The 27,962-nt window shown below is 36.2% G+C and overlaps 3 protein-coding genes and 2 long non-coding RNA genes across 18 annotated transcripts in view; 3 read left to right on the top strand and 2 right to left on the bottom strand.

The window, feature by feature from the left end:
- Positions 1-11,261, top strand: part of LOC107221585 (bromodomain-containing protein 2) — a 34,173-nt gene extending 22,912 nt beyond the window's left edge. For 11 of the 13 annotated variants that reach the window (XM_046737381.1, XM_046737380.1, XM_046737391.1 and 8 more), the window contains 8 exons: positions 734-816; positions 1,342-1,471; positions 2,343-2,723; positions 3,236-3,784; positions 4,672-4,817; positions 4,902-5,051; positions 5,148-5,453; positions 5,887-11,261. In XM_046737381.1, the coding sequence (XP_046593337.1) occupies positions 734-816; positions 1,342-1,471; positions 2,343-2,723; positions 3,236-3,784; positions 4,672-4,817; positions 4,902-5,051; positions 5,148-5,453; positions 5,887-5,952 (1,811 nt within the window). In that variant the 3' untranslated portion in view covers positions 5,953-11,261. The remainder of the gene's footprint in view (positions 1-733; positions 817-1,341; positions 1,472-2,342; positions 2,724-3,235; positions 3,785-4,671; positions 4,818-4,901; positions 5,052-5,147; positions 5,454-5,886) is intronic. The other 2 variants (XM_046737386.1, XM_015660624.2) reach the window with 2 other exon arrangements.
- Positions 11,262-12,095: 834 nt separating this feature from the next.
- On the bottom strand, positions 12,096-14,297 carry LOC124294009. The gene is made up of 2 exons (XR_006903901.1): positions 14,216-14,297; positions 12,096-13,460 (listed from the first exon to the last, which is right to left on the bottom strand). It is a non-coding gene; the product is annotated as an uncharacterized LOC124294009 (long non-coding RNA).
- LOC124294008 lies at positions 13,455-14,187 on the top strand. Its single transcript, XR_006903900.1, has 2 exons — positions 13,455-13,795; positions 13,885-14,187. It is a non-coding gene; the product is annotated as an uncharacterized LOC124294008 (long non-coding RNA).
- A 56-nt stretch (positions 14,298-14,353) lies between the features above and the next one.
- LOC107221591 (methionine aminopeptidase 1) lies at positions 14,354-17,588 on the top strand. Its single transcript, XM_015660636.2, has 6 exons — positions 14,354-14,609; positions 15,588-15,639; positions 15,959-16,197; positions 16,486-16,708; positions 16,905-17,180; positions 17,247-17,588. The coding sequence occupies exons 1-6, from the start codon at positions 14,499-14,501 to the stop codon at positions 17,477-17,479; spliced, it is 1,134 nt and encodes a 377-aa protein (XP_015516122.1). The 5' UTR covers positions 14,354-14,498; the 3' UTR covers positions 17,480-17,588.
- A 1,293-nt stretch (positions 17,589-18,881) lies between these two features.
- LOC107221570 (probable serine/threonine-protein kinase DDB_G0267686) lies at positions 18,882-24,460 on the bottom strand. Of its 2 annotated transcripts, none has more exons than XM_046737394.1 (3): positions 24,201-24,460; positions 22,511-22,752; positions 18,882-21,537 (listed from the first exon to the last, which is right to left on the bottom strand). In XM_046737394.1, exons 1-3 carry the CDS (start codon positions 24,204-24,206, stop codon positions 19,728-19,730), a joined length of 2,058 nt encoding a protein of 685 aa, XP_046593350.1. In that variant the 5' UTR covers positions 24,207-24,460; the 3' UTR covers positions 18,882-19,727. The 2 variants fall into 2 exon arrangements, with proteins under 2 accessions (XP_046593350.1, XP_046593351.1); XM_046737395.1 differs by lacking the exon at positions 24,201-24,460 and adding an exon at positions 23,157-23,231.
- Between the last annotated feature and the right edge of the window lie 3,502 nt (positions 24,461-27,962).

Raw genomic sequence — 27,962 nt, 5'->3', positions numbered from 1 at the left:
GAATTTGATGAACTCAAAGCGTTTGCGTATGTGTGCGTATGTATGTATATACATACTGTGTTTAGTTATACACAATATATGTATATGCATACACACAGATATATACACACACGCACACACATGTATACATATATACACATGATAGACGAGAATGATTTTATGCATTAAGATTTTTTTAATACGAAAAACAAACGAACAAATGAAAAAAAAATATATATAAATACACATCCTCAAAATGAAAGTCCACGAAAGAAGAAAAAATTAATTTAAAAAAATGCAGCGTACGATTGAAATATTTAAATTAAAAAAAGAAAAACAAGAAACGGAAGTAACAAAAAAAAAAAACCCATTGTTGTACACAGTGATACAATTATAATATAAGTATATGAAAATAAAATCTATTAGAAAATATAATACTGGTGTTGTTTAATAATATATATATATATATATGTGTGTGTGTGTATACATGTGTATATATATATATATATACACATACATAAATATATGTATATTTATGTATGTGTATCATTTTTATTCTTCTTATTCTACTTATCGTCACGATCCAATGTTTTTTTTATGGCTGGTATCCTCTCTGCACTGTTCTTGGCATTGCCGCTAGCTCCAATGTAAATAATTTAATTAAAACTCACCGTTAAGAGATATTACAGAAACGAATTTAGTGCGATAGCACACGTTTTATTTTCGAGATAGATGCATGTCACGTTTATTACAGGAAATTCTACTAATCGTCCACCCAGAAAGAAAACCAAGAAAACTGCAACTGCTACCGCACCTTCAGCTCCTTCTGCTACGACGGTAAGATTACCAATATATCGGAGCTGACATGATATAATAAAGGATTCGCTTTACGCGTTGCAATTTTTATCTGTATTGAAAGATTGGACTCAGTATAGATAAAGGGAAGAATTTTTCACGATTTTACACTTTTTATCATACTGTTATTGTTTGACAAAACGGGACACACTTCAGATAAGATAAATAACAAACCTGGGATGTTTATATTGTGCACATTTCGAATTTATTGAACGATTGAAAAAACACAATGTTGTGTTATTAGTTTGTGGGGATTAATGTTTTTAAACGCCCCTTAATTAGCATATTTTCGTAGTTTTGAGTGTGAAACCTTATGCTTCGAAATCCTGAAACAATTTTATAGTGATCACAGTCAGACTGGTGATCAGTTATTTCTGTTTGGTTTTTACAATTTTGATACTCGACAGTGAGACAGTAAATTGAAAACTGGATTTGAGGTCAATTTGTTAGATTGTTCGAGATATTTTTATAGTCGAGAATTTAATAATGAGGATTAACAATATGTAGGCATCGAGTTTGAACAGTACCGGCGGGCTGCTCGTCAATAGTCAACCGCCATCAAACACGACCTTACCAACTTCTAAACCTGCCGTAACGCAACCCAACAGTATACCTACTGAACAAGGTAGGTTCAATGGTACTAACACTTTGATACATACCTTAACTGTAACATTTATTCTTATTACTCTGAGACTTCGTTTAGAATTCTTTCGACTTTCAGCTCTTGAAAATTCAGATACAGTCGTATTTTTGGGTTTTCTGAAAAAGTTTGTAAACTCTGGGTCTCTCAAAAAAATCGAAACAACAATAATCATATTTAATTTCTCAAAGTTGTACACTTCATAGCAATTATTTCAAGATCATAGTACATATAACACAGTAACAAAATCTTTGAATTGATATTAAATATTAAAAATTACTGCGGTTTTAATTTCAAATATTGTGCCATCTTATATACTGTGATTTTATATTAATTGACACTCCTCACTATAAAGTATATAACTCTAAGAAGCAATAAACTATTGATATTCAATATCAATTCTGACACTTCGACATGTCTGTTACATTTTTTTTGGCTGGAGTAGAAATGTAAAAAGATTATCAAATAAAAGAGCCACAGCATACACTATGCTTCGGTTTGCTATATTCTTGTTCGTTCTAACTTTTCTGTATTTAAAAATCTCATGGTAATAAGTTTTACGCAACTTTGCAAACTCAATACTATAGCCTTTCTGGTTTCTGACGTTTCTGCATCGCCCTGCCTACATGTTTTTTCGATTCAACAAGAATTCGTTATTACTCATCTTCAAGATCAGCAAACTAGCAGAATGAATTACATAAATATGTCAATCGAGTATCATAAAACATAAAAATATCAGACTCGATCGAGTCAAATATCCTAACGTCTCCAAATGATATATCGACTTACAAATGATGTGGAATTCGAACTCGAATCGATGTAACTAGACAATGAGAATTGAATCTGATTTCATCTATGATTCCATCAGGAAGCACTGCAGCTCAGCCAATAGCAGTGGTTCCGGTAACGGCTAATCAAGGAATACCCGTAGCTAGTCACGCCTCAATGCCGCCACAGCCACCGCGCCCAATCTCACTGGCTACCGCTGCCCCGACAAAGAAGCCCACACCTCCTTCGACCGCTTCGAACCCTCCGACGCCATCTGTGTCCGTACCCACGCCACCTCCTAGTGTAACACCGACAAATACAAGCACCATTGTGACCTCACCTGTCGTCGCTCAGGCACAGGCACAGCCGACTCAGCCCTCAACGCCGGTCAGTTCCTATCCGAACACAACATCCTCTGTGACTACCGATGGGACAGGGCTAAATCAACAGACGGATCTTCTCCAGCCTTTTAATACACTAGGTACCTAAACAGTAACGAGGTTGTGACGCTCTAGTTATATTCCCTTTTTTTTTTCATATTCCAATACAATGAGAGAATTTATTTTATTGATCGGGAATGACGCCTTATTGTTTCTTATGTGTCAGCATAAAAAACATACCACTCTTTAAACAGTTGATATCTTATCAGATTCTATGATCAAAAGTTCCTTTTCACACTTGTTGAGATATTACCTGTTTTTTAGTTGAAGCTGTTTAGATCTGACAGATTTAAGTCGCTGTATTGAATCGGTGATCTTAATTTTCATAATTTGGAATCAGCGATCTTGAATACCTTGATATGGTAAGTTCACAGACTATAAATGGCCTGAACTAGAAAAACGGTTTTTCCCGTGATCGTTGTACAAACTTATGATCATAGTATTAGACAAGGTAGCCGCTGATGAGGTTTGGTGCGTTTATTGTGCATCGATTACGTGTGATAAAAGTGTACGAGTATGAAAAACAGAAAAACACTGTAATGTTTTTATGCAGCATCCGTGCCCACAACGCAGACGGCCTTGGAACAGACGCTATCGAACATGATTCAGCCACCATCGACAACGGTCAACAATACACTGAGTTTATTGCCAGATATGAAAAATCCTGTGAACATGATGCCATCGAGTATGGCGTCTAATCTCAATCTGAGCAATATAAACATGGCTAATCTGAACATGAACCTGCAACAGAGTCTCGCATCTCATCTATCGCATCCTTCTATTCATAACGCGCTGGACAATATGATAAACACTACATCGTCCATGACGAGTATACCAAACACACACAATATTACCATGCCCCAGCAACACTCGAACGGCTTTGCCAATATCAAACGGGAGAGTTCACCTCCTAACATGTTGAACAATAACGGCGTCTCTGGAATGAACATGGGAATGGGTATAGGCAACATGGCGATGGGGTCGATTTTCGACCCTCTGCCCATGGTCAACATGCCCGTGCATATTCCTCAATTACCGATCAAGATGGAAGAGAAGCCCTTGGCTATGTCGCAACCGCAATTGCCTCAAAAAACTATGGATGGTGAGTTTGAGTTGAAACGAGCTTGTCGTTATCTGTGCTTGTGGCGATATTTCATCTTACACAATGTTCTGTGACTGTCGTTGAATTGGCATGCTTGCTTCGATTTTGAGAAAAAGAAAGAATATGAAAATGAAACACAGGGTTGGCACGCACAGGGAAAACTTAAAAAACTGGGAAAAATTAGGGAGTTTTTTATTACAGTCCACTCAAAGAACTATTGCGCCGGAAATATGATGTAACGAACGTTCGAAAGTGTCACTAAAGTTAATCGAGGTGAATTTAGTAGAAATAATATCCTCCTACCAGAAAAGAATTTTTTAAAAACCATAAATTTCACTTTCAGTAGCACTATCATTAGTGACCTTGATGAGATCACATTATCGGATCATTCTTACAATAGGAATTCGTCGCATCATTTGTCCGATATAAATGTACTAGACCTGATTTTGTTCGTAAATGAATTCTCCACAAACAAACGTCATATTTTTTATTTGGTTTTTCAGTTGATAAACAACATTATCAGTAAGTGATGAAGTGTAATCAAATGCCTTGATAAAAAAAAACCAAAAATTTATTTACGCAAAAAATGAGCCCTAATTTATTAAAATCGGTCACACGATGCAAATTATTTGTTGTATAAATTAAAAAAATTTTAATTATATATTGGGACATTAAAAGTAATGTAATTTTTTTGAAAATGTATTATTACCAAGCGGTTTATCTCTTGAAAAGTCATATTCCTGTCTAGAATACCTGTTAAAAGTCAGAGAATTGTTAGATTCCAAAAAGCGTACCATCCCTGATTAACGAAAGAACAAACACTTGCATAGAATGAAGACGCCTACTAACTGCTTTACTAATAATTCACATCGATACTGGCGCTCTAGCGGGAGCTCTGTTTGCAGAGATGACTGCTATGGGAATGCAACCGATAAGTAACCACTCAGGCTCGCAGCATATTACCGAAAAGAAGATGACTCCACCCGACTCCAAGAATCCAGCTACAACTTTCGCTTCAACGTTTAAGAATAAGGTGCGACCGATGTTTTTTTTAGATAAATCGTTGCGGTTGGTCTCTTTTCATACTTACTTTTCATTACTAATAATCACCTTTCAGACTGTGGAACCAAACGTCAAGAACCCATCATCCTGGTCTTCGTTGGCGCAAGCATCAAGTCCCCAATCGGCAGCTGGAACTAGTATGAAAAGCACTGCAAGGGATACTTTCCAAGCCTTCAAGAGACAAGCCAAGGAGAAACAAGACAGGGTTAGTACATTGATTAGTATATAGATGCGGATTTTTATTTGCGAAGAGAAGTGAACACCCCAATTTCAATACTTGCACGAAATGCCCGACTTGCAGCAAAGAGCGTTACTCGAGCAACAAGAAGTGCGTCGCCAGCAGCAGAAGGAGCACGCAGAGCGAGAAAGATTGAGGCAGGAAAATGAGCGACGGAGGGAACGAGAGGAAGAAGACAATCTCGATAAGGTCAGGAAAACTGTCCCCGACCCACAGACTACCCTGGTAGCTACAACGAGGGCGGAAGAAGTCAAGGCTGCCGTCGACACCGACAGCAGTAGTCCAGGGCACTCTTCTGGTCAAGACAAGGCAGCCGCTGAAAGAGAAAGACAGAGGTTGCGCGAGCAGGAACGACGTAGAAGAGAAGCGGTGAGCATATTTTTTCGAACCTTTGATTCAGCTGATAGCCGTGATGGCTGGAAGTCAAGGAATTATTTTTAATTAGTTGGAGAATTTTGTAGTGATATGGATCAAGAAAGATTCGAGCTTCTCGTATGGAGAAGCAGAATGTTAAAAAATTTTTTGTCAGACATGCTTGGTTTGAACGACCATTGAGTAGTTCGCAAACGTGTTTTTAAATATCGCTTGATTTGCAGATCCATTTATTAAATATACCCCGATCACACTGCTATTGGTTTGAATTTCAGTCTGAGACAAAATTATAATTCGGTCATAGAAGGTATAGGAATATTTTCCACTCGCTCTTACTTCTAGTGGTTACCATGAAAACGCCTTTAGGCATATCGTAAAGTTGTTTGGTTGGTTTCGCATGTTTGCAATCCTGATTTGTTTCTTCTTACAGATGGCTGGTCAAATAGACATGAATATGCAGAGTGACTTAATGGCTGCATTCGAAGAATCCTTATAATGTTGCAATGTGCTGCTCGTGACAATGTTGTTTAGGCCGGGCAGGACTTTGGCGCGGTGTTTCGTTCTATACACATACATATATATATATATATATTTATATATATATATATACTCTTTCGCACCTCTTTTTTGTGCTGTTCCTGTTTCCTTCTGGCGCCGAGGGGTCGTACAAGAAAAAATGGTGTTAATATATAATGTAATTAATTATCCTACTAGGATAATAAAAGACAGAGAGAAGGAAAGAAGATAGAGAAGGAGAGAGAGACAAATAGTGCACTTATATTGTGTGTTACTTTATGTGTTGGTGCAGTTGGGACATTCCAACAAAAGTTATATTTAAAATAATTGTCTCTTGGAAGATATGGGTATTTTTTTTTTTTTTTTTTTTTCTCTGAAAACTTTCCTTCCTGGTAGAGAGAAGGAAACAATGAGTGTGACGAGGTGACTGTGTAATCAATACGGACACTAAAAGTGTGACCACCATGTAATTAGATAAAATATACTTACGACATACTTGGATAAAATGACTCTATACTGACTTATATATTATTATTGTGTTAAATTTTCTGGTTTCATAAGTTTGTACTTTATGTAAATTTTGAAGATAAAAAAACGGAAGGGAAAACAAAACAAAGAATATCGCGAAGAAATAGATGATGAAATTTAATGTGCTGTTAATGCTGCCGCTATTACTATTACTGCTACTACTACTACTAAACTACTACTACTACTACTACTACTACTACTACTACTACTACTACTACTACTACTACTATTATTACTGCTACTTCTACTCCTACTACTGCTACTGCTACTACCACTATTACTACTACTGCTACACTACCACTACTACTACTACCACCACTACTACTACCACCACTACTACAACTGCTACTGTTACTGCTACTACTATTACTACTACTACTACTACTACTACTACTACTACTATTACTACTACTATTACTACCACTACGACTACCACTAGCACTACCACTACTACTACCATCGACACCATGAAGAAAGAGCATTATTTCGTGTGTAACAGTCTTGATAGCGCGATGACGTTGTGTACATTTAGTTAAGTTTTATATTTTTCCACATTCAGTCATGAATAATCAATGGTAGGATTACGTAGGTAAATTTCTCTGCCTATTATATATATATACACATAATTATATATATATACATATATATATACACATAAATATATATATATATATATATATATATATATATATATATATATATATATATATATGTACACATATGTGTGTATATGTGTATAATATCTATAATTATTAGCCATTTAATAATTATTTTCATGGCAGATTTATTTCTCAATTTGTGAACGCTCCTTGTAATCCACAAAATAAGTAGGCTTGTTAAGTCAGTAACAATTAATCAATAACATAATTATACGCTAACATATGAAGCAGTAAACTTTGTGAATTTGATAATTGTGAACGATGTTATCGTGGAGATAAATATCCTCTTTTTCAATGTTCCAACAAACTATAAAAAAAAAATAATAAAAAAAACGTTTGACGAGAAATTTCATTAAATCACTTTCAACAGTGTTGTCAATTATTATAAAAATAATGATTAAAAATAAAGAAAAAAAATGATTTACGCGTAACAAAAAACTAAACAATAATAATAATAGTAATAATAATAATAATACAAATACAATCGTTGATCTCTCGTCCTACGATATGTATATTGTTTTGCCAGTAAAAAAATATCCAGTAAACTGGTGTGAACTGCAAAAAAAAAAGAAAAAACACTTGGGTAATACTGCTGCGTCGTATGAATTATCAGTAATAATAATAACGATGATGATAAGGTTAAAATAATAACATAAGCTTGATGAGAAATTGTTACTCAAATATTATTATAGTAACAATCGAAAACAAAAGTAAATGAAAAACAAACGAATAGATAATCTCAAGATAGATGCTACTAACCGTTGTCTAACTTTCGATGAAAAACTGAAAAAATGAGACAAGAAGCAAAAAATATATGCACATATATATTACACTGCGATTTACAAGTTGCACGTAGGGTAGATCCCTGACGAGATTCAAAGAAAAGGAAAATGGGAAAATCGCAAAAAAAAAGAAGAAAAAAAAAATGGTCAATTGACAAAAACACGATAAAAACTTTTTAAAAAGTACAAAAAAAAATTATGTTTGTAGACGAGTCATAGTTACTTGGTTTTTGGGCAAATTTCAGATGTTTATTTTTGAAGACGCAATTACATACTACTTGAGGGATTAATTTTAATTGAAGTTTTTGAAATTATTGAATAACAAATTTCTTATTCTTTATAGTGGCTTAGCGGTACAGACATTATTTGCCTCGTACACCCGTGCGTAAAGATATAATTCCCAATGGCAAAGTGCCCTTTCTTCTGCCTCTAAATATATAATTATTATTATTAAATTATTCAACTTGTGTATAATCAAAATATTTTTATTTTTTTTTTCTCGTTGACTTTTTGCGAACTTGTTAAATCTACATCGCCTTTCTTGATATTTGAACAGCAGTACACTAAAATGTATTTATACTCACAAGCATAATTTACTCGTAGTACATTACGTGCAGCAAGGTATCATGGCACAAGGGAATTTATATTCATCGTTGAGTTGCCTTCACGTTGGAGTAATAAAACAAATTTGATCATGATAATACTTTTTTCTCTTTTCTTTCTTTTTTTCTTACGATTTAATTTAATTCACCTCTGAACTACTTCGCGACACCGATCACAGAAGTAATATAATAGATGGAACGCAACGTCTATAAATGCAGGCATAATATTTGAAAGAGAATAAATAAAGGAAAGGAGAAATATTTAAATAAGTGAAGCGAGACAAACGCAAGATAATATGATAGTACATTATTATGCACGCACACGCACGCGCGGGCACACACACACACACACATACACACGCACACAGCAGACATACGATGTTCGTAGAGATTGTTACTACGAGGAAGTAAAAGTTTAGTATCTAGACTTAGAACGATCAATGTTTTTAATATGTTACAAAAAAATGAATAAAAAGAAAAAAATGAAATACACAAAAAATAGTAATGTTACGTTAACGAAACGAATTATAAATACTAATATCCCTTTATATACTGTCACCACACAGAGAGGGAGAGAGAAAGAGCGCGAGCAGCTCATTCAAGTTTGAAAATTATCGTATAATAATTAGGATCCTGCGATTGCAAAGTTTATTTTGTATTATGGGTATATAGGTATGGTGTACCTGTTTTTCTTTATATCAATTAGCATTTGCTTCTTTTCCTCTCTTCTCCCGTTGTCACTGTTTCTTATTTTCTTTAAAATTCTGTTAAGCTACAGGTAAGAATGCTATTTTTTTTTTTTTTTTTATATATGTTTTCCCGTCAATACTTGATCAACGATGATTATAAATGCGAAATTGCATATGAACGAAAAACTAAAAGACAAAAAAATAATAATAAGAATAATAATAAGTAGTAGAGAAGGCGATAGAAAATAATTATTTCATCGTGACGATTAAGGGATGTTGCTTATCATCCTCCTTTTCATTACAATATTTTCGTACGTCAAGTTATTATTTTAACACTTGGCTCAGATAGATGGAGAAGAAAAAAAGGTGAAAAAAATAGCGACATAATGAAAACGGAACAAAAAAGAAATCACGAAATTAGAAAGAATGTAAGAAATGTAGATTTAAATTTAGGTGTACAACTTTGTCACGTAATTAAGTAATAATACTCTGTGCGTGTTTGTGAGTATGCGTGCGTTTGTGTCTGCGCGTACAAGATTACGACTAATGTGCTAGATGTAAACAAGTCTGCTGTTGCATTGAGAATTGAATTGAGACATAACTATTTAGTTACGAAATTAATTCTGAAACAGATTTGTGAAAGAAGAAAAAATGTTACATTATATAATATACATATATATGTGAGTGTGTGTGTATATTATATATTTATATGTATACATACACACAAATACAGACATATACTTACTATTTTATCGCAAATCGCGATTATGTAATGATGATGTAACCGATGTACAGTAAGTCAAAAAGTGATTTTATACTTGCGAAAATCACAGTTTCACGTATATACGAATAATGTTGATCGGGTTCCAAGTTTCTAAACTTGCGACATGAAATATACGCTTTTTGATAATCAATTGCGAATGAAAATTTATACCTACTTCGCACACACAACTTGGACGTGGAATATTATAAATCTGTTAATATAATTATTTACAATAGTATTTATATCAATAATAATGCCTTGATTATTCGTTATTGGAGTAGGATAGAAAAAAGCAACTATTTATAATCTTACCTCAAGTTCTTATTTTATTTTATCTTATTCTTTTATGACATACAAATTGAGCATGGGAAAATTCTATGATCCAGCAATGCCTCTCTCTGCATAAACATGAAAAGTACGGTGGCGTTAAGAAATGAATTACACTTTGAACTAAGATTTTACCTCTTATTTCTCAATTTTTTTTCCATCAATCCCATCTATTTTTTTCAGGCAATTGTGTTTACATACCTATGGATAAGAACTTGCATGTTTTACTTCGTGAGAATTTTGAATGGCATGTTAGGTTTTTCGTATAAGGAATAATAGTAGTAATAAAAATATCAACTATTAATACTATATTTACGATTTTTAATAGATTATTATGGTTTATTGGATAAAAAGAGAAAAAAAGAAAAAATCGAGATCCAATCGTTGAGCCCTAATTACGCGTAAATCAAATGAGATTAGCACGACGATTGCTTATTAGGGGCTTCGTATTATGACTTGTATGTATAATACGTGGATTTGTAATTGTAAATACAAGAATAAAAATAACAATAATGATAATTAAATAACAATTAATCATTGGTAGCAATTAGAGGAAATGAGAAACGTGTAAAAAATAATAATAATATACCTCTATGTGATAAGGATATATTTATATATGTATACGTATACATATTGTATGTGTATGTGTATATACGTATATATAATAATAAAACGTAGATAAGGAGGCCAATATTGTAGACAGATTATGTGACCTACTAGATCTCAACGTAAGTTAGTATAGCAATTATATGAACGTAATTCGTAATAAGTAATCACCGAAATCACATACATAGCTCTATCAAAACTAATTTTTATATAAGGCTCTATGCTCGCGCACATCATCACCAATGGCACAGAAAGAAAAACGAAAAAGTAAAAGAAACACACTTAAAAAAAAAAAAAAAAAATGTTGAAAAAAGAAACAAAGCATAACAAAAATATTGGCTAACTTATACCGAAATCCATAGATCATATTATATAATATAAAGATGGTTGTACATAAATAACAAAAACAATAGTTATAGTAATAGCAATGAAATTTAACAAATAACATTAAAAAAATTAAATAATAGTAATAAAGATAATGAATGGCTAATGAATAAAGAAATGCTCAATGTTGTTCGAGTAAAAGAATAAACTCAGTCACGTTCATTACTTTTCCTTCACGTACAATAATCTTTACCAATTGATTTTCACCCATTGTTCTTTCATGTTCAATTTCTATTCGTTGATAAGTGAGCGGGGAAATATTGAGTAATTATGTTTTTGTTTTTTTCTTTCATATCATTTTTATTGAATATTTGTTTCGGTCTAAAGGCCTTAAGGTTTACAAAATCGTTCTTGATTTATAAATTGTAAAGTGAAATAAAACAAGCAAGCGCAGTTTTTCGAGTCAAGAAGAGGCGAAGCTTTGAAATATCATTCATACCAAACAAACAAATTTCATTTAGCTAAGAGTTTCTCCTTTTACTTAACAACATGATTATAATTGTACGATAGCGGTGTTTATAATAATCATAAATAATCATAAATAATCATAATAATATTCATAGTGATAGTAATAAATAACAGTAATAATATTAACAGCTGGTAACCATGAATTGTTTATTACGTAATAACTGCGTTCTAACGAGAAAAGGTGCATGTGAATATATACATACACACATACTAAATATAAACACAAATTTAGTATAAATATACATAATAGCATTATATTCTCTTAAGTTATTACCTAACGTTCATACAGATCCACCACTTTTCAGTTTTCAACAATTTTATGAACATATACATATACGTATATACATACACATCTTGCATACAGGAGAATAAATATGCATGAAATCATTACGGTGATTATATATGTATAATAGCAAGAAAATTATCCAAGATTAAAAAGTGTTTGCCGAAAGGAAAAAAAATTAAAATTAAATATATACCGAATCATTTCCTATCGAATGTTTCTTCGATGATAAGAATGGAAAATGGAGGAAGGTAAACGATGATATAAATAAATTAAAAAAGTAAAACTGAATAAAAAGAAAGGGAAATGAAAAAAAAAGGAATATGATTATCCCCATATACAGCTATATTATTCATATACTGTTATCACGGTAATACAATTACATAAATATACAAATATATTATTATATCATCATCGTTAAGAAATTAATGCTAATTACTTAAGATTAAATTGATAAGTAATCGAATTCAAATCCGTGGGCTTTAATAACTTGTATGAGACCCCGCCTTTTTCAGATCAAACTTTGTTTACTTACGTATTATACCCTTTGCGGCATGGGTTCTGAGACGGCAAGCTATAGTCAGAGTAAACCTAACCTATACACTAACTTATAGCGCCTGTTTCAGGATCCACGCCGCTACCTGTACGTGACACATACTCTACTGCAATCAAAAATTTTTATTGAAAAATTCTATGACTTCAAATTTCGATTTCTTATGAATTTTTAAGGACAAGATAAGTTGCAGGTTAGGTGTTGAATCAAAAAATTTATTTGGTAGTTTATATGCAGAGTGAATTGTTAACGACCGCATGGTCAATCTGCTGAAATTTCATACATCGAAGGCAGCGTGGGACAAATGAAATGTCGCAGTTTTCAATCAAAAATGTATTATATCAAATTTTGCAGGATAAATCAAATTAATCCAGAAATTATCGACGAATTGACGGGCAATTTTTAATTTCCGTAACACTTCCAGGATTTAATGATACGTAAAGAGCAGTAGACACCCTGTACATAATCTGCGTTCTAGTGGTTCCACCGTGCTTGGGTCACGTCTTGCGTACCGAATTTGTGCTCAATTTGACCCAAGAACAGACTGGGGTGGATATCCACCCCAGGCAAACATGAAATTACGATACTGAGTTACTGAATGTGACATTATTGACTCATGACGTGCACCCACGGCGTGGTGACGACTCGAGTTCGCTCACTGCCAAGTGACGCTGGTGCTATGAACCTTAGACCGTACTAAATTACTAATGTAAGACCCAGTGAACATTTTGGCCACGTGGTGTGACACAGCAAATTCTCCATTTCATTATACTCTCTAAACATAGTTTATAATGATTCGAAAGTCCGGTTTCCTTGCGGCGTGGCCTTTGGCTTGGGGGCGTGGCTGAAAGGGATAAAAAAAAAGTAATGAACTCATGTTAAATGACCAAGCCTGATCTTGGGTTTTTTGAGCAGTTATCGATATCTTATTTATAAAATTAATAATACCAGACTCCTCTTTGGTTAGGATACAAAAGGGCGCGAACATGTACCCGACTCAGGAAGCAAATTGTTTTTATCGAATAACTCGTTTATTTTCAATTTTATAGTAAAAATGGTCACAACTAAACTGGCAGGAAATTTAATTCTCTACAACTTTGATCGAGACAATTTTCGGTCTACCGTTGATATTTTCCGAGAAACCGAATTGATCGTGATGTTACAGAGAAGAACTAACAGGTATGCCTTCGAGAACATTCTTCATTTACTACATTTACATTTAAAGATGAAATACCGATGAAATGTCATTATCTCTGACTTGATTACAGAAACAGACTACATTGCAGTATTGTGGACCACGGTTAGCAATGATCCGAATAAATCTGAACAGGTGCTAGAGAGACTACTGCATTCAAACTATAAAGCAGCACGAAGGAGGTAAGAATCGATGCGATTTGGAATTGCCATGATGATTATAGCATTAAATTTTTACTAATATTGGATTCTGCTCACTCGTTTGATGTATTTATTTAATAATTGTGCTTATTTGATAAGCCTTCTGTTATAGAATTCTGTAATTAATGTATTGTATGTGCATCAAAAGTCGCAAGTAATATTCTCTTATATTTTTATTATAATGTAATAAGTTCATTGCCTCACCATTAAACCCAACGTGTTACCATCAGGTCTACCGTGTTGCGTCGATAAAGAAGTATCAGAACCTGCCCGCCGAGTGACGGTCAGCGATCCGTCGCGTTGCGTTACTCGTTCGGTAATAAAGTAAGAACCGTGCACGGCTAGGCTCGAATTAGCTCGGCCTTAGCTCCATTCCACTTCGTTTCACCGTGCATACGAGCTGGTACTTTGGTAGGGAGGTTGGTGTAGAATCGGTGCGAGTAGGGAATTAGAAGATTGCAGAAATTACACCCTCGTGAGTACGAAAATGGCGTTGGCTCTTGGAATGTGCGAAACGCCGGGCTGCAAAGCGGTGGCGAGCCTGCAGTGTCCGACTTGTCTGAAGATCGGAATACAAGGATCGTATTTCTGCTCTCAGGTAGGATTCCGCTATTATTAAATACTTCTAGGTTAGGAACCGTCTCTTCGTTTTATGTCCCCTCCTTTTTCTTACCCAGCCTTTTTTATCATTTTAAGTTTCTTCCACGTGATTCCTCGGTTTATTTTAATTCGTCAAATGCATTTGCAATGCTAATTGAATCTATTTTAACGACCGGTCGATTAATTTGTACGGTTTTTCATTACCGTATAAAACTGGCGATTATATTCATCGCGTATTTCTCGAGGTTTATCAAAAATATATGTCTGTGATTTCCCCAATAAATTTCAACTATTTTTCTACTTTATTTAAGTTTACGTATTTTATCTGATTTTCGAGATAACTACCAAACTTACGCGTAATCACTCCATCATCGAGATAGATCTAAATGAATACGAGCTTGGTATTTGTTTCTAGTTTTCTTTATACATACATTTCTTAAATCGAAGTTTTGGCGCCTCGTCGCCGAATCCGCTTTTTACCATACGTGTTCACTCAAGTCCTTTCATCTTCTTTCTCTTGAATAACTTGCAATTTGCGTTTCAATCTGTAGCCATGCAATTGATGAGATTGTATTGTCGGCTTCAAAGGTTTTATATAATTTTATTTTGCGTCACGCTGAACAATAACTCCAATAACGAACAAGTCTATTCGTGCATATTGCTAGTTTTGCTGCAAACTTTGTTCATCGATGTGAACAGTATGCGTAATGTATTTCATTGTTATTGTGATAGCGGTAGAAAATTGATGAAACTGATATAACGTGTGAGGTATTTGATGATCTTACTACAAAGATTTGATAAGTGGCGGTAATTTGAACTGAATTGTGTAAGAATTCTTCCAATTAAAAACAACGTCTTAGCCTGTCTTTGTAAGTTCATTTCAACTCTACGATAAGTAATTATTATGATTTTACTATGAAATTATAATCAATTTCCATGTACTTGATATTCTATATATTTCCATTTACTTTTTCAGGACTGTTTCAAAGGCAGTTGGAAAACTCACAAAGTGATTCATCAGCTTGCTAGTGAGTATATTATTTCATCGCCAACTGTCTATCAATAATAGACATAAAAATATATCGATTTCCTAAAAATCTATTGACATTTCTATGCAGTGGCTAAAGCCAAATTGCTTGCCACTAATTCCAAAGCGGAGTAATACACATTTTCAGAATATGTATGTGTATATCAGCATAAAACAAGAGAAGAAAAATTTTATCCCTCATGGATGTGACAGAAAAATAAACAGGATGAGCGAAGTTTAACGAGACAATGACCATAATCTTGATACTTCGTATTTGGGTTTCAATTGAAACTTTACTAACAAATAAGAAATAATTCTAGAGGGTGAAAACGACAGTAAATCATCGGGCGAGTACAATCCGTGGCCGTCGTATCACTTCACTGGAAAATTACGTCCGTACAGAAGAGAGTCACGTCGCGAAGTACCAGAGAGGATTGGTCGTCCGGATTACGCTACTCATCCAACTGGTGTTCCGCTCAGCGAACAAGCGGTTAGAAGTTCGGCTCAAATCAAAGTACTCGACGATGAGGAAATTGAAGGAATGCGAGTCGCTTGCAAGGTATCAAAAAATAATTCCCAAACCAGATTGTTGATATTACATTTGTGTGGCCTTTCAAGTAACTCGCCGAATGTAATTTGGCTCATGTTTTGCTCGTCAACGAACAGCCAAATTTGTGTTTCCATCGAGAATTCCACTTTTCATCAAGTCTTTATCAATCTAGAATCAAACTAGGCATGTTTGAATCTGATAAATAAGACTGGATTTTGTCAAATACGTATGTTGAGGTTTCACTTGATAATTCGCTAATCACTGATGGGAAATTTCATCCTTTCCTGCCACCTGCAGCTGGGACGAGAAGTGCTGGACGAAGCTGCACGTGTCTGCGATGTCGGTGTTACGACTGCGGAGATAGACAGAATCGTGCACGAGGCGTGCATAGAAAGGGATTGTTACCCTTCTCCCATGAACTATTACGAGTTTCCCGCAAGCTGTTGCACGTCTGTGAACGAAGTTATCTGTCACGGTATTCCAGATAAGAGGCCACTGGAGGATGGTGACATTTGCAATGGTAAATTGGTTCGATTTCTAGCCCTGAACTTGTTTGTCAAAATTTGTCCCAAGGAGCTTCCTCCTAGTCAAACATACTGAATTGTGCATATCAAGAAAAATAATTGTTATGAGATCGTTTTACAGCAAATATTCCGAAACTTTTTTCAGATATAATTGATTCCTCCATTCTACATACCCTGTTTTGATTGTTTCAGTCGATGTCACCGTTTATCACAACGGATTTCACGGCGATTTGAACGAGACGTTCCTGGTCGGTAACGTCAAGCCGGAGATAAAAAAATTGGTCGAAGTCACTTACGAGTGCCTCAGCAAGGCGATAGATATCGTTAAGCCGGGCGAAAAGTATCGCGAGATCGGTAATGTGATTCAAAAGCACGCTCAGTCTCATGGACTCAGCGTTGTTCGTAGCTACTGCGGACATGGAATTCACCGTCTATTTCATACAGCTCCAAATGTCCCTCATTACGCCAGTGAGTATACAGAAAAACTTTCTGGTCACTTCCGTCATACTTAGTGCATGTCTTTTCCATATATAGAAAACAAAGCTGTTGGCGTGATGAAAGCTGGGCACTGTTTTACTATCGAACCAATGATTTCGCAAGGCAGTTGGAGGGACGAAATGTGGCCAGATAATTGGACCGTAGTTACGACCAATGGATTGTGGTCTGCGCAGTTTGAACAGACTTTGCTAGTGACAGACACGGGATGCGATATACTTACAAAACGTTTGGAGAAAAATGGACAACCTCACTTTATGGACCACATTTAGTAAACGCTGAGAATATATTCAGGGAAACAAAAGACGAAAAAAAAAAGAACAAGTAATTTAGAAACGCATTTAAAAAACAAACGCCGAGAGTCTGTTACAGTAGGAGAATTGCATAATTATAACCGTATGTATGAAAATAGAGGGTTCGCCTGGAGAAGATGAATGTATACCGGTGTAAATAATGGGATTGATTCAATGTCTTATTATTTCGTTACCAATGTATGAAGTAAAACATTCTTTCAAATACGGTATCATATGGGCTACTTTACTTTCAACAGATTGGCACTTGTGATTCTCATTTTCACTAAGCATTTCACAAGACTGCAGAAAAATTTATTTTATATGACATTGCTAAATTCATAGAGATTTGTCTTGAGAAACTTGTGTGACGTTTTTTTTTCTTGCAAAAAATCGTCACTCTTATACAGACGTTTTTCGTTATACGTAAATAAATCCACATGTTCATACGTGAGATTATTTAACTCGGATCTGCCTTGATGTTTTCCACTGACCTCTCTTCAATTTGTTTACTCTTTTCCGATTTTCGTCAAACCTGCTACATATTTTTCGAAATCAAGACTAACAGAAAAACAAGTTTTCAACCAACGTTACTAATATCGACGTCGTAAATTTTGTGCAAAGATGAAAAAAACTTGGAAAAGTTTTTGCGAGTAACTCGTTGAACTTCTTCGCTCGTGGAGATTCTTTGTACAGCATTTGGCCGCATACCAGTTGAGAAAAGATGTCTGGCCATGAGACTTGATCAGCCGGATTGACAGAAAATGTCTCGTATGCGTGTATCGATAAAAACAAATTTTTTCCCTCTAGCTTCTGTATCATGTTTTCAGTAAATTTTTCATGAATTATTATTCTCCATGCTCGTTCGTTTCACTCTATTAAAGCATGAATTCGACTATTCATGATACCATAGTGTAAGTCACAACGCGTGAAACATCTTAAAAATTATCGGATGGAATTTCCGCGTTACAGAGTGCATAAGAAACGTTGCGACAATACGCGATTTTCATTTACTCGGATTAATGAAGTTTTGCTTATTGATTATTGAATTGATCGTCCACTGTTGTATCTCCCCAACAAAAATATTAAGTAAAATTTGTTTTACGTGTATGATTATTAATTTTTGTTAATAGTGTTATTTTTTGTTCGTCGTTTTACTTGAACGAATTTTAGTTCTATCGAACTATTACGATGTAAAGGGTAGAAAAAAGAAATATAGGGATTATTGAAATAATAGCTCGTTATTTCGACTTTAATTTTGTTTTGCCCCCCCCCCCCCCCTCCCCCTTAAAAAAAAAACAACTAAAATTGGCCATTGACCCTACAAAAACGCATCTGGAATTTTGTTGTTTCGTTTTCATTATCACATTTTCCGTCTGAGAAAATGTATGTATAGCATACAATAAGTACCGAATATTTGACAAGTATTTTTAAGCTCTTGATTATGGTAATTATAGAAAATACCACATAATTGTATTACAATTCGTAATCTGTACATACAGAATGATCTGAAAAAAAAGTCTAAAATGGAAAACGGAAGGTTTAGTGGGTAAAAAGGTGGGAAAATAACAATATCGATGATATTGCGAAACATCGGGTCTGGTTTATTTTAAAATACTAAATTTAATATAATAAATACATCAGTGCACAAATAAATAAATAAATAATCAATTAATATTATTATAGCTCCAAATAATTCAGTACGAGGTATGAAATCCTATCGAGGATCAATCTTCCACACGGTTTGTGTGATGGTTTGTCCACTTATGATGCGCACCGTTTCTCAAATGGATTTGCCAAAAAAATTAAGAAGAACTCAAAATTTTTTCAAATGTTATTGTTCGCGAGATACGTTGGAACAATATTTTCTCTCCATCTTCCTCTTGTATACGAACTTGAAATCGCAAAATATCGTTATCCACGAATAAATTAAATTGTGTTGCCCAAAGTGCAAATTCTTTACCGTTGATAAATGTTGTGGTTTTTGTGAGAACTAAACTTTCAAAAAGTAAAAAAAATAAAAAAAAAAAAACAATTCAATCAAGTATCGCAAGTAAAAACTCGCCGTTTCGTTTTTTATAAAAATACGTCGTTCCGTTCTCTTCTTTCCTGTATTCGGAAAAATCCAAAGTCGACAAAACATGTGAAAAAAAACCCACAGATGTACTGTTCCTCGGTAGAAGCCATAGAAAAGTTTGAGCAAAAACTCCCTCAAGTTATTGCTCCCTGATCACTGGTTCTTTGTAGTTGCGATACGCGATCCGAATTCCGAGTCTGGATTCTGACCGTACTCCTCCCGTTCCTCCATATTTCCGATTCGCTGTTCCTCCTCCTGATTGTCATCGTACTCGTACTCTTCCCTGATCGTCGCTCCCTTGTTCGAGTCCGCTTCACCATTCCTAAAATGTCTCTGTTCATTTTCATCTTCTCCATAGTCTTCCAGGTCCGGCACCATTATCCTCAGCGGTCTCTTGTCCTCTGAGTTCTGTCGATCATCGTCATCATCGCCTTGGGTTTCATCCTCCCTCTGCCCATTCCGCTGCTGCTGCTGTTGAAGATACCTAATATCCTGATACCTGGACTCTAAATCCTCCCCAGGATCTCGGACTTCGTAACGTTCCTCCTTGTGATTCGGGGGAAGAACCGAAGAAGAAGCCTGCTGTTTCCTCAACTGGTCCAGAAGATGACTGTTCACGTTCCCAGCTGCGGCCAGAGCCGCCAATTTCTCCGCTGCCTCTCTGCTCGGCAGGGTTGTGTAGAACTGAGTCGACATACTTCCGTCGTCCTCTCCACCAACCTGCGCAAAGTACGTCGACTGGCCGCCTTGATGCTGTTGCTGCTCCCGGTACTGTTGGGGCTGTTTGACATCTTCGTAGGCTGTGTCTATAACGCTGTTCTCCGAGTTCTCCGTCACCCTGGTCAAACCCGCGTCGCGAGAGTCGGGTTCCAGACTGTAATCAGCGGTGACTCGACCGCTGCCGTAATCCCGATCAACGAATATATTCTGGTGCTGCTGTTGAAGTTGTTGTTGTTGTTGTTGCTGTTGTTGTTGTTGTTGTTGTTGTTGTTGTTGTTGTTGTTGTTGCTGCTGTTGTTGCTGTTGCAGGAGCAGCTTGTTGGCCTGCTCGTCGTAGTTGAAGGAGTGCATCTGCGGCTGGGAGAACTGAGCCGGGAAAAGCCGATCGAGTTGCTGCTGCTGCTGCTGCTGCTGCTGCTGCTGCTGCTGCTGCTGCTGGGTGTTCGAGTACTGTTCGCCAACCTGCTGGGGGAAACTGTTGAGCAGATCGTAAAGCTGGTTCGCAGAGAGCGGTGGATCGGCCGGCGCCCGATGCCCGACGTGGAGTTCGGGACTCCGCTGCTGATCGGTCGATTGCGGCGCGATTCCTTGGCCGGGAAAACCGACGTGGAGAGAGCTGTGAAGGTTCGTCTGCATCGCGCCGTTCGACTGGCCGAAACCGACGAGGGCGGTGTTTGACGGCAGAGCGGCAAAAACGTCGCCGTTTTGGGCCGATCCGCCACCAGCTGTCAGTCTGGTGACGTCGAAATCCGGCGTAAGGAAGGCCGCAGGCTGGGCCGAGGTCCTGAAGTCCTGGTGCCCGATCTCGTTCGTCTCCGTCACCTCGTAGCGGTGGAAAATTGGCGAGGGACTCGTCGAGACCCTCTGCGTCTGTGGAGAGGTGCCGAAGACGTTGATCTGGGGGTTTCCTGCAGGTGATATTGACGCCGAGTAGTCCTGGCTCGGGGACGGCAGGTAATCGCCCTGCGATTGCAGGTTGTACGGCTTGTCAGCCGGGCTCAGATTCGGGGCCGGAATTGTGTGGATCGGACCCTTGTCGTCGTCCGTTTGGGTCGCGTGATGCGACGGCGGTGACATCGCCTGGTCTGGTCTGTACTCCGGACTGTATTCCGCCACCTTGTTCATCGAGTGGAACTCCTTCACTGGCCCTCGCTGAGGCAGCGATCCTTGACTCGAAAGCGGACCCATCATCGGCGGCGTTTTCCAAGAAGGTGGTGCTCCGAACATTGGCGGCCTCCGCACTCTGTTGAGATTTAGATTTATTTTTTTAACTCTTCGTCTACGAAGTTTTCTTTTTTTTTTTTTTTATACTTGAATAGCACTGACCGCTACTGTCAACTTTAAGCACATTTTCCGACGGTTACATATTTTATTTTTACTAATCTGACTGCGCATGCTTAAAGTTTAAACAATATACTACAAAAAGTACGGGTATCTGTTTTTTTCAGAAAGTGCATAGACACTGAGATATTTTAAACCGAATATTGTCTGGGGTTAGATTGGCTCCGTATGCATTGTTTTTTCAGACCTCAGAAAATGACGCGTAAGACATCGTTCGGACGTCTTTTTTACGACTTCAAGTTCTGTGCTGTCTGGGTTAATTTGCGTAGGTCAACACTGAGTTTTGATGAAAAGTTCTGGAGTGCGAGCTTGAAGTTGGTATCGTTAATGTAATGAAACGTTGAAACAGAAATTACTATTTCGCAACCTTTCAATAACTTTAAAGAACTTGAGGTTCAAAAATATTAGTATGCCTTGTTTTATGTTGTGTTTCACTGAATTTCGAGCTATCCCAAAGTTGCAAAATAACAATTTTTCTCCAACGTTCATCGTTACATTAACGCTACGAACTTCAACCTCGTGAGTTTTTGCGGGCCAAAATGAATACCGTTGTCGTGACTTGGGGCTTAATATTACATTGATACTTTATTCGTTTTCATGGGCACTCGATTTCGCGAAAACTCAACTTTTCGAATAGAAATGGATAAACCAAAGCATCGGACAAACATGTATACTTGGTGTGAAAACCAAAGGTACGATTATACCGGCGAGGCGTGTCCAGGAAAAGAATCGTATCTAAAAATCGAATGCCAGACCTTTGCGAGCATCGCGATTGACTTTAGCGTCGAGTTTCTGTCTAACGCGTTTCAAACTGCGAGAAAAATATTACTTGATAAAATCGCTACGACCTCGAATCGCGCGTATATCACACTCACGGATTTGGCGGAGGGTATCTGTAACTCGTTGGCTTATAAATCGGACGATTGTAGTTCGGTTTGTAGCCGGGGGGTCCGGCGTTCATGTGAACCGAATTGCCCATCGATATCCTCGGTCCCGTCGGCCACGATTTCTTGTATATCGGGGGCTGTTGATTCCGGTATTTGTACCTGGCAAGTGCCACGGACCAAAGAGACGCGCAGACACAGGCCGCAAGCAGCCAACGAACCCAATTTATCGCCTGAAATTAGAAACCAAATTTACAGTCATGCAGGTTACTCTGGAGTCCTGTGCTATTTTCATTTTTTCATCATAACCGAAAAATCTGATTCTGGCTACAAAGTGAAAATTAGTCTGGTATCTATAAATAGAGAATCCGCTGTGTATTGGTATTTTTTTTTTCTTTTCTTTTTTATCACCGTCACTCTTACTGTAATTTCTTTCAACTATCGAGGTAATTTGATGTCGCTACAAAAGTGAATTAATCTCAACACCTTATTTGACTGTAAAAAATACAGTTCATTGAGGAAAGAGATTAATTGTAGCAATAATCTGAAAATTTTTTTCAGAGTGTGAATTTACAGATACGGTCGACAGTTCTTATAATCCACTTTCTCAATCGTTTCTGTCGCGCGGTGGACTCACCATTTTTGGAATCAGAATCTATCATGCGATCCTGGTCGCCGTATAGATACTATTTGTGTGTCGATCTTATATGGCCTATACCGTACCTGCTGACCATACAACTGGTTAGAAATTGGAAAGCAACGAGAACCCGATGCATCACACTAGTTTACACATCTGTGCGTTCATGTATACGATACATCGAATCGCGTGTAGAGGAACTTACTACGCGTGATTTAGAAAATCTGTCAAGTTTCTCTGTGCTCGATCTGTCGCCTTGCGTGAAAGATGTGGAAACGAGATGGAATTAGTTAATTGAAAATAGAAAAGAAATCGACGATCGTGATCAAGACTAACGTGTATTTATGTTTATATATGTATATAACCAGACGAATTTTATAATTATTTACACTTGCGTGAAAATTGTCGATGGTATACATTACAAAGTATACGTCTCGGTTTCGTTTACATGAAAGTAAAAAATATGACGTAGGAAATAGCGAAGAACGAAATCCCAAACAACAAAAAAAAAAAAAAAAAGTATTTCAGTCGTCATTAACAATCCGGACGTTGATTAAGCGCGTTGTAATCACTCATCGAAGAAGAAGAAGAAAAAAAAGAAAAGACTAAAAAGCTGTTTGCGTTTAGGCTGTATATTTAACCAAGTGCCCTTTAATTCGCACGAAGCGTTTTTTCATCGTTTTTACATAATCATTTTTCTCTTCTGTTTCTCGGTATCTTTTCACTCCTTCTAGCCGGTAATCATTATTCATATTAATGCCCGCGACCATGGCTCTGACACACTGTCCTACTATTTTGAACCAAGCTGCGCGTATCCGACGTGCAGAGCATATACATGTACCTAAATAATATATATATATATATATTTTTTTAATCACAACCGAATATCTGTGCGCAACACGTTTCGTTTGTTATACGCGTGAAAAAATGACGGACTATGAAGCCAGGATTTTTTTGAGCGGAGAATTTTGTGCCAATTTTCATATTAAACGAGTCTTACTAAGGAAGGGTCCGAAACCGGATGTTAAAATAGATTTGACTTACCTTCATGGTTGGAGAGACGAGTCGTGGCCTTGAACTGACCTTGAATACCTAGGTCACCGAATAATTTTCCCTCTTTTGCACGGATCGCGTATTTACGATTCGGTGCACTGGATTGTCTTCCCGGATTTAGGGTGTTACGGGAACTTGACAACTTTTTGGGGAATAATATCGAAGTTCAACTGACGTGAATGACCGATGAGAAAGCAGTGAGCGCTCTGTCCGCAATTAGGTCATTGTCCTGCATTTATACCTCTACTTCCTTCTCTCCTTCTTCACTCGACGGTTGGTCGCATCGCGATGTCACACCGAATAACGTCGCTTCTATTACCTCCTCCTCCTTCTCGGTTATATTCATAAATTTTTTCTACACGCATAATGTTATACTCGTGCTCTTGACCACCTCGTGATGATCGATCTTTCTTGACTGTTCTCTTTTCCGTTTTAGTACGCCACAATAGTATCGACTTATGACCAGTTGAGAAGATTGGTCGGACAAAACTATAACGATTTTTTCTCACTAATTTTATTTCCTAATACTATATTCAGCAAATTATTATATGTATTCGAAAGCTACGAAAACCTTTTAAGATTTACGGAAATAATAAATATACCAAAGTTATAAGCAAAGGCGTGAATATTGAAATTGTTGAGAACCAAGTCACCGAAACTGATTTTCTCGTTACTTCCGTATAATCAATTTTGTACTGCCGTGTTCGTTGAGAATAATCAATGCAATGTTATGAAATTGAATATTAAACGATGCTGACGTGTTAAATAAAACAGCATTTCGGTAAATATATAGATTTGAAACAGTCTTTTGAACATTGTAAGCCATTTTAAAGTAAAGGTATAGAATTTTTTTTTAATTTTACGGATCTTATCCAAAACAAAGCATCGATTTTTGAGCTTTCTTGTATATTTCTAGTATTTTGTAACTTTGTATTCTTAGAGAGACCTTGACAGCCTAAGAATACGATGATTTCATAAATATTCAAAGCAGCACTGTCTCGTGGTAAAACTAACGAAATATTTCGACGTTCATATCGATATTTCCCAGTTATTTCAACAAAATCGGAAATATCATATTGTTCTACAATTTTTTTTTTCCACTTCCTCAATCCGTATATTGTTGGTCTCGTTTTGTTTAAATGACAATCTTTAAAAAACCACGAATGAATATATCATTGTAAAATCATAATTTTCGAATTCCTTTTTGCGCTTTATATCTTGAACGTAGACGATTTTATCAATATTTAATTTATTAGACGATATTTTTGCCCAATTCCTTAAAATTTTGTCCACCAAATTGTAGATTTCATGCACCCTCAAACTTTCCGCAGGTGTTCAATAAACAAATCTATGGAAATCTTAAGTGGAATGTATTTTGAGTTTGTCTTTTGACCGATCGGGACTTTTCCTCTCCGTTAGTTATTTATTTTTTGTTCATGCTTAACGCACCCTGCAACATTTATTTATTATTATTATTTTTTTTTTTTTCCAAAAAACATTCTTAATTCGCGTACATCGACTGGAGTATAAAGACATCTGCGACATAACCCAACTAGTAACGCGATAACGTTGAAGTGCCTCGTGTTTATACTCGCGGTGCAATTATTATCCATTATGCGGACGATTCGTGTAGGCGGAGAATTTGCCCCGTGTTTAATGTAAAACCTCCGTGTTTGCCGTGCCCTCGATCTTGTGATATCTTACGCGGTCGTAATTTAACCGTTCAATTTTCGTGCTTGCTTTTCATTCATTCCCTTCTCAATTATCTCCAAGTCTAACGAAGTGAAATTCAAATCTGCAAATGGCGATTCGCAACGAATTTAGATACGGACAAGGGGGAGAATCGTATGGCAAAAATTTTGATGCCGGGAATATGTTATTGTAATACCGTTTGCGTATATAATTGAACTAATCGCCGTACATGATGCAAAACATTTTCGATCTAGAGAATATTATTCTTCTTCTTTTTCTTCATCTTCTTCGGTTTAGTTCGAAATTTTCGAAACGCGATCTCGACTTCGAGGGTTCGTAATTGCGGGGTGTTCGATAAAACTACCTTGGCTAGTTATTGAAAGAATAATTCGATTCTGCGCTTGGTCAGTTTTCATTCTTCAACGAACCGCGTGGAGGATCCAGCAAAGCTGATATGCAATATCACCTGTTCATCATCGGCGCGTAAATCGTGTACAGTGTAATTGTGGGTCACTGGATCAACATTGGTGGCCGCTATAAAGCAGCTGCTCTGAGTTGAGCGAAGAGAATATGGAGAGAAACCGGCGACCAGGAAGCTGCACGTGATAAAAAGAAGAAGAAATCCAAAAACGTAAACAAAAAATAAAAGAAAAACGACCGCAGAAAAGACCGGAAACACGAGCGGAAATCGGAGGGGGAACCGACTCTCGAATCCACTTTGCTGACGAGTCCAGATATAATATGACAGATTTTCGTAAAATAAAAGCGGAATTTTCTTATCGCGTTTATATTATATATAATTATTCTCTCTATATATATATATATATGCGAGAATCGCGAAACGTGCCTGTTTCGACTCTTTCCTCGCGACCTCGTTCGGCCATTTGTAAATATATATACATTCTTCTATAACGTGTAACAATATTGCTACTACCTGTTCATTATGGTTATATGTTTGTTTATTCTAAACCGCGAGCGTCGGGCTTATATTACTTCTTTTTTTCCTCTTATTTTCCGATTCGTATACTTCATACCATATTTTTCACACCCGGCTGGAGAGAACAACTCTTTCGTTCAACCGCACCTTCTATTCATCTTGCTATGATGTGTTAGGGGAAAAATAATATTACACCGAAGCAGCGATTATACAGCGTTGTTTTTACGGATTGATTTGTGGCGGTTTCGCCAATTTATTGTCTCGTTAATCGATGCTTCCTTTCGTGTTCTTTCTACTTTCATTCAATCTTTCGTCGGTTCGATATCTTCTGATGCCTTTGCACAAATTTTTATACCCATAAGATCCGACTGATGTTCACGATTTTTCATTATCCTCTGTTATCCTCTAAATATTATGTAGCCAACAACGGTTCAAAAACCTTTGATTAAAATGAATGAATTATTGATAAATATTATCACCTTGCAGAAGGAAAACAAAGAAACTGAATTGCTTTGTTAATTACCGGGGAATGTGATGGATTGTAGGTTTTTTTCGATGTTGATTGGATCTTTTTTTTTGTTTTTTTTTTTTTGTTACTTATCGTTTTCTTTCAGTTTTTTTTTTCTTTATCACATAAAACGTATAAAACTATTTCTATACAATTACAAATTTCTATATTACAATAGATATTCATATATAAATGTATATAACTGAGAGGTCGGTAATATATAAATTAACGATAATTATATAATTATTAATGTATAGACTTAAGTCTCTTGATTCTTTAATTTGTTACTCCAGGTATATATTTATATTCATTTCGCATAGATTTTCAAATTCCGATCAAATTCACTAAATAAAGGATTTAAAAAGAACAAGGTAAAAAGAAAAGTCAAAATTTCATCATACAGATGAGTAATAAGTATACATTCTATAATACCTATGACGTTAAAATATTTGAAATTATTGTGACAGAAAGAGAGAACGCGAGATAGTAGAGTAGAAGAATCGTGATAAAAAAAATTTGTTTTTAAAACAATAATAAAAACGAAACAAAAACAACGTCAAAAAAAAAAAAAAAATCTATGTATACTTTTCTATACATTATAAATTAACACCCATTT

This window comes from Neodiprion lecontei, chromosome 4 (assembly GCF_021901455.1).
Source record: "Neodiprion lecontei isolate iyNeoLeco1 chromosome 4, iyNeoLeco1.1, whole genome shotgun sequence".
Classification (NCBI taxonomy): domain Eukaryota; kingdom Metazoa; phylum Arthropoda; class Insecta; order Hymenoptera; family Diprionidae; genus Neodiprion; species Neodiprion lecontei.
This window is presented reverse-complemented; position numbering and strand designations above follow the sequence as displayed.

Excerpts from the sequence above, each read along its gene's own strand:
- LOC107221591 (XM_015660636.2), top strand. The coding sequence starts at position 14,499 with ATGGCGTTGGCTCTTGGAATGTGCGAAACGCCGGGCTGCAAAGCGGTG. Across the intron at positions 15,640-15,958 it reads AGTGATTCATCAGCTTGCTA|AGGGTGAAAACGACAGTAAA; the intron begins GTGAGTATATTA and ends AAATAATTCTAG. Across the intron at positions 16,709-16,904 it reads GGATGGTGACATTTGCAATG|TCGATGTCACCGTTTATCAC; the intron begins GTAAATTGGTTC and ends TGATTGTTTCAG.
- LOC107221570 (XM_046737394.1), bottom strand. Across the intron at positions 21,538-22,510 it reads AGATACCCTCCGCCAAATCC|AGTGCGGAGGCCGCCAATGT; the intron begins GTGAGTGTGATA and ends AAATCTCAACAG.